At 33.1% G+C, this 9,996-nt stretch overlaps 2 protein-coding genes across 5 annotated transcripts in view; one reads left to right on the forward strand and one right to left on the reverse strand.

The window, feature by feature from the left end:
- Positions 1 to 3,697, forward strand: part of LOC145934711 (prominin-like protein) — a 39,004-nt gene extending 35,307 nt beyond the window's left edge. For 2 of the 4 annotated variants that reach the window (XM_083035390.1, XM_083035392.1), the window contains one exon: positions 107 to 3,697. In XM_083035390.1, coding sequence (XP_082891516.1) covers positions 107 to 119 — 13 coding nt within the window. In that variant the 3' untranslated portion in view covers positions 120 to 3,697. The remainder of the gene's footprint in view (positions 1 to 106) is intronic. The other 2 variants (XM_083035394.1, XM_083035393.1) reach the window with 1 other exon arrangement.
- Positions 3,698 to 3,833: 136 nt separating this feature from the next.
- Positions 3,834 to 6,777, reverse strand: Ttc26 (tetratricopeptide repeat domain 26). The gene is made up of 7 exons (XM_083035395.1): positions 6,481 to 6,777; positions 5,812 to 6,341; positions 5,161 to 5,410; positions 4,878 to 5,087; positions 4,483 to 4,789; positions 4,154 to 4,394; positions 3,834 to 4,071 (listed from the first exon to the last, which is right to left on the reverse strand). Exons 1-7 carry the CDS (start codon positions 6,481 to 6,483, stop codon positions 3,960 to 3,962), a joined length of 1,653 nt encoding a protein of 550 aa, XP_082891521.1. The 5' UTR covers positions 6,484 to 6,777; the 3' UTR covers positions 3,834 to 3,959.
- Between the last annotated feature and the right edge of the window lie 3,219 nt (positions 6,778 to 9,996).

The raw sequence follows: 9,996 nt of genomic DNA on the forward strand, positions 1-9,996 counted from the left end.
AAATTATATATAAATTATATATATAATTAGTTTAATACTATTAAACTCTTCGCGATAATTAATTGTAAATTTCAAGAGAAGGAAATATACTCGTCCTATGTTTCAGGGATAGAAATTAGGAAACAAGTACCGTGGCATGCACGAAAACTGCACTGAACAGTGTGGCAACGCACAGCCTCACGCGCAGCTACAAACGAACCCTCAAGAAGAAAGAGAAGTCAGGATTTAAAAGAGACTACGTATAATATCTTGCTCTCGTTTGTTCCCGAGCGTGCCACGGATTGTGCGAACACCAAAAGTTAAAGACCAAGTTTAATACAGACTGAAATAGGCCAATGATCCTTTCGCGACGTCTTTCTTTTTTGTTTTCCTTCTACGGAGCGCAAATGACGCAAATGTGATGCGACGTGAATTCCTCTTTTAGTATTTGTGTAAGAATTATAATACTCGTATGTGTTTCGATATACCGCGGAAGGAACATCGTTCTAGATTAATGTGATTTGATGTCGAGAATGTCGAGTCTCTTCGTTTCTTTTTTTTTTCAACGTAGAGATAAACAACGTTGGATATTCAATCTGGTTCTTGACATTCATTTTCTCAAACAGTATAAATGTTAAATATTTGTATTTCTTTGCATTTTTTCTCTCAGTCAAAATAATCATACGGATAGAACAAAAGAACCGATCGAGAAGAAATCAAAAGCGAACAAGTTGCTGAGAAAAAAAAGAGATACTTTTGTTTAACAATATAAAAAGACTGTGTGCGTGAAAAGCTGCGCATATCTAATTCGATCGAATTATATAGCACAAATTGTATGCTGCCAATCCAATGCATTGTTTTCCGTAAAAGGTATCCATTATATATATATATATTAATACCAGATCCTGTCGATTCACCTCTTTGAGCACTGAGCAATGCCATATAAAAATGCCAAACGACACATGTGTGATTTACACACATTTAAAGATACGCATCGAGTGTGCGCTATGAGGTTTATCACTTTGGATCTCGCTCGTTTAGCTGAGGGGAGAAAAAAAATACGTTAGAAATTGAGTCTTATATTCCGCCATTGTGTCCCCAATTTTATGGCGGAGAGAAAATTTCCGAGAGTGGTCGTGTATATATATGTATATGTATATATAGCCACTCTATTATAAATACTCTGTGTACATGGATTTATTTAAGTAGCTCTTTTCTTACTACTACTATCTTATTGTATAACTTGTCGATATAAGCGATGAGGCGATTTTTATGCCGCGTAGATCGCGCCTATTCGCTTAATCTCGTATCTACGCGTCATATGAATCCTTCGATGTGTGTATTATTGCAGCATCCGTCGTCCATTCGGGTACAGTAATTAATCGAGCATACAAACGTGCACGTAGCTTCTCTTGTTCATGCATAATTTATATATAACAAATTTAAGAATTTACGTAGCACATTATTATTATGAATTTTATTTTTATATTCAATCAAGAATTGATTTAATTATAGTTTTTGCTTTTGGAAAACTGATAATATACATTTATATATATATATATATATATCAACATAAATTCTTAGCTAATGGCATTGTCACTTAAATCCATCAAATTTATATTAACACTTACTCAACTCTGCTAGAAACTAGGAAACCCAGTTATTCTTTATGAAAAAAGGCAATGTAAATGAAGAATTCGCTTATTTACAAAAGATTTTTCGTTTAATTAAACTTATATTCGATATTGTTGTAAAAAAAATTAATTAAGGTTTCGTGAAATTATTGCTGTAACTCGAAGACAAGGGACATTGTGAAGGATGTTGCGAAACGATGAATAGGAAGCGCTCCGGCTATTGCTCTCGCACAGAGTAGAGATTGATACCGGCATAATTTCGTTAGACTCATATTTTCATATCATGCGCATGATCCTTATTCGCGAATAAATAAATATTAAACAATTTGATATAAAGTCTCTTCTCTCGCGTATATTTTTAAAGTGTTCGAAAATTAAACTCGAAATTATACCAATTGCAATCCTCGATACAATGTTCTCGGAACTGATTTGAGAAGTATGAAAGCAAAACTCATATTCTGTCTCATCTCTCTGTTAGAAAACACATGTTTCTTTAGAAATGTTGGAAATGAAAATTATTTCAAATTTTGATTCTATTGAATTTTCTTTACACTATGAGTTTTGCTTTGATATTCCTCATGTACAGATATTGCATATTCACCGTGCTTGAGCGCCAAGTATTGAAATTGGAATTGACAGAAAATTAGTCACTATTTTTCTTCATGTATCATAGATAAAACGTGATATAAATGGGAAAAGCATGAAATCGTTAGAATATTATTAATGAGAAAGAGCGCGCGAATGAAAAGTGTGTGAAAATGCGTGTGTGCATGTATGAATGTGTGTTTGTGTATGAAAGAAAAAGAGAGAGAGAGAGAGAATTATCGCAATTTATAACAAAGTAAAATTTTACAAAAATTTCCGCCGTATCATTACCGTATCTATACTAGTAACATAGTTAAATCTGCTAAATCTTACGTCTTAATCTATCGATATTCGACACAATGTATGTATGCATTACGCGACTCGAAAGGAATAATGATGTTTAAATTAATGGTACATAATAATCGAATATAGTGTGGATTCTCTTACGAAGCTCTTACACCTGCCGATGCGATGCCTCAAGCGTAGAAAAGCGATAAAAGGCGTTTCGGAGAACGAGTGCTGCCATTAGTATGATATTATATTATCTAACAGATAAAAATCCGTAGCATAGTGCACCTGAAATTCCGCCGAAAAGAAAACGAAATACGAAAACGCTGAAATTTCTCGATGCTATTTTTGTAACGTAATAATGATGTAGTGATGACTTTTATTGGGCACTCTTTCTCCATAAACACATCAAGTATAAACGCGGTGTAGAGAGCTGTTGATCGAAAAGAGATAGTTCTTTTCCTCATCTTTTCGAAAGAGATGAGTTTGAATCGGCAGAATCGGACTGAAGAAAGAGAGGATCTTGAATTCATATAAAATATATTTCTTTATCATATTTTCTATGTTTATCAGTACAAGATAAATCAACTTGTTAAGTTTTTGCTTTGTGCGTAATCATTTTATCTATTATTTTATTTAAAATTCTTCGACAATTTGGTAATTATATTGTTTTTTATATAACGTATTTCTAATCAAATAACTTGATAGATGTTTTTTTTCTTCTCCAGTCCGATTCAAGAAACAAATTTCTTTATGTCATGACATTGTTGCATTAATGGTTAAATGTTAGAATATTTACTCCTGTCTGCTCAATTTTCCAGGATGCTAACGTTTGAACAGCCAACTAGTATCCTCTTCTTCCTTCTTTTGCCTCTCCCTCCTTCTTTTCATATTAAATCTACCGCCATTCCACCAAGAATATTTTTGATAAACTGCGACCTATATAAACAAGCAAGTACACGTATTAAGATACTCGCGGTTTTTCAAAAATAATTTGCGTATGAAAGATTGGTGGAATAGAGACAAGTGTACGAAAACACACTATTGCCATGATGACTACGATGTTTTTACAACTCACCGATTGTGTTTGTTAAAATTATTATTACTATTATTATATTATTGATATTATATAAAAACATGAGTGTACTACACAAGTTTAAATATATCTATTTTATATTAAATCGATAATGAGGTGTTATTCTTAATCAATATTACAAATTTATGATTTTATTTTATTCATTTATGAAATATACCTATCCAAAATTCATATATATTACATTATTGCAATATTGCATTATTGTTTATACATAAAATGTTTATATATAAATACGAAATTATAACTCCTCATTTCAACAAACATATCAACTCTATATTTTCTTTATACATGCGTAATACATATTTTAATATTATAATATTGTTATTTTATTGCATTGTTTTCGGACGGAATCGATAATGATATAATATTCAATGACGTTAACAATTTACTCTGTTGTCCTTTCCCCATTTGCGCATAACGCGTATTATCTGCTCCACTTGGGAATTGGATGTATTTTTAAGAAGCTGTATCACATCCGACAACAGTTCTCTGTACAACAAAAAATTTATAAATTAACGATTCCTTCCTACGATCTTTTATCGAATATGTAATATACATGGATCATACATACTTTGGTAATTTTTCCGCAACGATATATTGAAAAGTACCACAGCATGCACCGCGCTTTCCTTCCCAATGTTCAGGATTCGGATCCATGCGCTCCAACATATCAAAAGCCTTAGCAGCATACCAGAATTCACCTACTTTGTAACACGCATTGGCAATCAATTGAAGCAGATTGAAGGATTCCGTCGATGTGTCCATCTTCAGATACAGTTCCCAGGCCAATTCAGCCTTTTTATTCATTATATCTGAGTACAAAGGCAAGTAAATTGTCAGATTATTATTACATATATAATTTGTGCGAGAGAAAACTTTAATAATAATATATATACTTACAACAGTACGATAAAAGGCTGATGTAAACATAATCATTTTTATATTTTTCAGTGCGTATCATCAGGAAAGCTTCCTCCGCTTCTTTGAAATAGCCCGCTCCAGTTTGTGCTTGGGCATAATTAAAGTTAAAGTTGTCCTGATTGGAGAAGTACGTCTTTATAGAATTCAGATATAATCTAACTCTCTCAAATTGCCGATAAAGGAAGAAGAAAGAGGCCATGCATTGTCTACCGGGTATAGTGTCACATTCCGATGCCGAGGAACCCACTAGTTGAAAATATTGCTGCGCCGTTTTTATGCTGTCGCGCTGAAAAAATTTTCGATAAACACACGATAAGGTTTAACGTGTAATTAAGATACAAACTAAAATGTAACAGCGATCTAATGATACATACAGAATTGGTCTCCTGTCCCATAACAGCATTGACTATACCCTTCAAAATATATTCTTGCGGAACTGCAGGTTCCAAATCTTTTATCAACTCACAGGCTGCTTTGACATCGTCTTGTTTCAAATAATATATTACTAAATTAAGCCTGGCTTCCGGTATAACGTCGACCAAGTTGGGTAAAATTTGCAAAGCATTTTCACCACCTCTAAATACCTATACAAACAATGAATGAATGAATGAACGGACTAAACTGGGAAAGCAAAACATATAAAGGATTTGTACATACAACTGTATTATGGCGTATAAGATCATGTCCGAAACTAAAGGAACTGGATATCATTTCAATGAGCTGCTTCATCTCAGCTTGTGCAGCATTTCCGTCGTATAGACGAAAATGATTACACGCTTTCAGATTAATCGCGATTGCACTGTCTGGATATTTTTGCAAGTAAACTTGAAGCACTTGCTGAGCTACATCATAGTAATCTAGTTTGTAATAGCATAAAGCTACATATACATTCAAAGCTAGATAATCCCTGAAAAGAAAATACATTCACGTAAAATTTATATAACTTAAAAACTGTACTTGCTTTATTAGATGGAAATTAATATTTTCATCGCTTTGTATAGTGGAGGGAAAATTAAATAAATATTATATAGAGAAATATCCTCATTATATAAGGAAATAGGTGAGAAAGGAAGGATAGATACCTGCAACTTTCCTGCAGTTGAGTAAGGAGATATAATTCAGAATCAATTCTGGAGTCACATCTTTTAGCTTTTCTCTTTCTAACTTACACGCATATGAAAAAATGTAACAAAAATATATAATTGTAAAAAGATGTATCAAATAAAATATACTATCCAGATATATGATTCTTTTCAGCGATAGAAAAGTTTGAGGGAGAAAGAGGAGGAAGAAAAATATTATTTCAACCTGTTATCCAACAAGATTCTTTTATATACGTCAATAGCTTCTTGATAATGAGCTTGCAAATAATGAATAGAAGCTAGACTGAGTTGATCTTCAATAACATCCTGCAACATTTGATGGTATTCCATTAATTTTGATTCATTGCCCATCTTGTGGGCCAGGTGGAACAGCAGTCTGGTTTTCAGTTTGCTGTCCGCAGCATCTTCCAAGATCTTTTGCGACTCAGGGTACATGCCCAGATAAAAGTAACAGCATGCGAGATTTGTCGAGACATCCGGTGGTACGTAATCTTTTTTTCTCAAATTTTCGTACATTGTTGCTGCACGTTTGTAATCGCCTAAGTGAAACGTACAATATCCCATCCATAGATCTGTCTCCAAGTTGCTACCGGTACTGTTTTCAAATTCCAGTAATGTCAAGGCTCCGATGTAATCTCGTTTCTCTAGGAAATCCTCCAACTTTGGTATTTCCTTACGTCCTGACGCCGATTTACGAACACCATCGGACGAGGCTGGTTTGGCCCTCGACAAGATCTATTGCAAAGGTATATTTATATAATATTTCTTCGACTATAAATTGTCAATTTTTTATTTTAACATCGACATCTTTCTTCCATCATTGCATTGGCATTATGTGTAACGAAGAATTATATAGATATAAAAATATATTTACCATTTTGTGTATTTTTGCGCCTTACACATGTACACATATCTTTATTGATTATTTCATCTTACAAAGCGCGTTGGCAAGCGACATCGAAACATAACAAACGGCAAGCGCGCTGCACATTTGCATATATTATAAATATTTGCAATCTTTTTCAAGATACATTAAAAGATGCGAATAGGATTTAAAAATCCTGTTAATCATGTTGTCAAAAGATTGGAATATATAATTCAAAATTGATATTTGCATTTTCTCCTTCCAGATGATGCCGGTTCATTCAAAGTTTTCAATCAGCTGTCAGCTGTCAACAACAGGAGAGAGAGAGAGAGAGAGAAGAGAGAGAGAGAGAGAGAGAGAGAGAGAGAGAGAGAGAGAGAGAGAGAGAGAGAGAGAGATTGGAAATGTAAACAATGTAGATTGATCAGATATACCCGGTAAAAAAGAAATAAGGCAAAGAAAACAACAAAATAATACGATAAATGATTTAATTATTATATATATAATAATTTTCTTTAATAAGCGTTTCGCATTTTTAGTAAAAAAAACTCAAATTTTTATTCATCAGAAATTCAAACACCATTTAGCGGAGATTAGAACCCTATTTACCGAGATTCAAACCTTATATTGTCTACGAAATATCATCGGTAATACAGTGCTTTTGATATACTCTAATGGAAACCCGAAATCTTTCTTTGGTTCTTGTCTTTGCTAACCGCAAATGTCGAATTTTTCCCTCGTTTTTTTCGTTTTAACATCGTTTTAACTTAATTTTGCCGAGTATAGTCAGCTTATAGGTCTTATTATCTGCAGCTACAGTAAGTATAATCATTAGCATAAGAATATATTCGGTTAAAGAAATTTTTGAAATAATTTATTTATTATTTTAGGTTATGGGTAGACATTGCTGCGTTTCAGGATGTTCCACAGGAGTAAATCTACCTTCTCACACGTTTCCCAAAGATGCAACAATGATGAATAAATGGAAGAAGGCTATTTATTCGGAGAATATTCGGGACTTAACTGACGAGCAATTGAGAAAATGCGTTATATGTTATAGACATTTTGCGGATAGTGATTACGAAGCAACATATAGATTACGTAGATTAAAAGCTGGTATTATACCATCGTTATATCTGCCAAATAATGGCAACAATGATAATGAGGCGGATAATGGTAATAATAATATCGAGGCGAATGCAACTATAAGAGAACCTGAAACAATGGATAATAATACAACTGTTCATATGGAAGAAATTGAAATAATAGAGATAATAGAAGAGGAAGAAGCTGTGGTACAAGTATCGCAAAACACTATTACTCCAATAGATGAAGATCCTTTAGAGTCTCCCTTAGAAAAAAATACAACGCGCAATTTATTGGACCTGCATACTGTATTACAAGGAAAGCACTTTCACAAGTTTACACCAAAAATGTGGAAGTTGTATAAATTATCATGTATATTAAGAAAGAAACAAGAAATGGTTGTAAAGAGGCAGTTATCGTTTCGTGAGCGTATAAGGCAAGCCAAGCAATATAGCAAGAGTCTTGCTATAGAAAAGCTATTGTCTTCGTTAACACCTGTTGAACGAGCATTTCTGCAAATGCAAATAAAGGCAACAAAATATGCACCCAAGGTATGTAAGTGAAAAATTACACTAAATACCGATATAAAATATAAAAGTGAAAACTTTTGACAAACTAATTTAATTTTATTCATAGGATAAATATTTTACATTAGATGAGAAGATTGCAGCTTTATCTATCATGAAACAATCTAGTAAATGTTATCAATATCTGACGCAAGTTTTCAATTTGCCCAGCATACGCACATTACAATCTATACTTCAAAAGGTGAACATTCACCCAGGTCCAATCAACTTTGTGAATCAACATCTGAAGAAGCAAGTAACATTAATGAAAGAGAGAGATAAAGTATGTTTTTTAATGTGGGACGAAATGTCATTGCAACTTCACGTGGATTATGATGCTACAAAGAAACATATTCTTGGTTTTGAAGACTTTGGCAAGAAGAGGAGTGCACGATTTGCCGATCACGCGTTAGTTTTTATGGTGCGTGGCATACAAAGCGGATGGAAATTTCCACTAGCATATTACTTTTATGACGGCGCCATAAAAACTGATCAACTTATAGAATGGATCAAAGATATTGCTAAAATTATAATTGAAAGTGGATTATATCTAGCAGCTTTCATATGCAATGATGAAAACAGGAATATTACAGCTATAAATAAATTGAAATTAGACTCGGCGAGACTAAAATCAAAGCAAGGACAATTATATTGTAAGTGCACTTTTTATCAAATGATTTTATTGTCTGCATATATTTATATAATTGCTTACATTAAAATAAAACGATTTCTTAAATATTTTATATCTTTTTACAGATGGTTACATAACGATAAATAATCAAGATATAATTCCATTGTATGATCCACCGCATCTCATTAAAAGTATATGCAACAATTTATTAAATAACGATCTTGAATTCGATTGTGCGGAGGATGAAGAACGAAAATTTGCTTCGTGGGAGATTATCGAACAAGCTTATCATATGGACTTGACTCATAGCGTATATCGATTAATGCCGAAAATTACTGCGGAGCATATAATAAAAAATAAAGTGAAGGAAAAAAAAGTTAAAAATGCTATACAAGTGTTGAGTATGACAATGGGCGGATTCATACACCATCATACCAAGTTAGAAGGTATATATTTACATATTTATTATGTGTTATATTTATATGAGACATATATTTATATATTTATTATAAGTATATATTTATATAAATTTTTAACATAAAGGCTATATATTCATTAAACACACACAGCATATCGTTAATAATTGAAATATTTCTATTTCAGGACGCGTGAATACAATCTACGGACCATTAAAAATGCCTGAGAAGAAAGGACGCGATACCGCAGAGATAATACTCTTTTTTGATCGATTATTCGATTCTGTAAACGGACACACATTAAAACCGGAGAAACCGTTGAGAGTCGCCGTTTCGCACAACAGTGCACATTTTCCATTTTGGAAGAGAGCAATAAAGAGGCTGCATAGAATGCGATTTGTCGACACGATGGACAAAAATCAATTAAAAGATTCGACTATTTTGAAGAATTGGATCTCTACCGTGCAAGGATTCTGCAAGTTATGGACAATTCTGAAAAAGACATACGAATTCAAGTGCTTGAAACCTCGTGTATTAAACCAGGATTCTCTTCGACATTTTTTCAAGCAAATTAGATCCTTCGGGGTAAGAAATATCAATCCCACGTGCGCGGAATTTGAAAATTCTTTCAAAACATTGCTGATTAACAACTTGACGTTACCACGTACTGTGGAAAATAATAGCGAGAATAAAGTAGACGGATCGTTATTGTTCACGTTGAAGGAATTTATCTATAAATTAGAAAATAGAAACAATGACAGCTCGCCGAAAGATGCGCACGTTCTTGATTTGGAGACGGAAACGACATTTTTGGACGAAACGTATA

This window comes from Prenolepis imparis, unplaced genomic scaffold (assembly GCF_030444845.1).
Source record: "Prenolepis imparis isolate NDT839.2.m4 unplaced genomic scaffold, iyPreImpa1.0 SCAF_4, whole genome shotgun sequence".
Taxonomy (NCBI): Eukaryota; Metazoa; Arthropoda; class Insecta; order Hymenoptera; family Formicidae; genus Prenolepis; species Prenolepis imparis.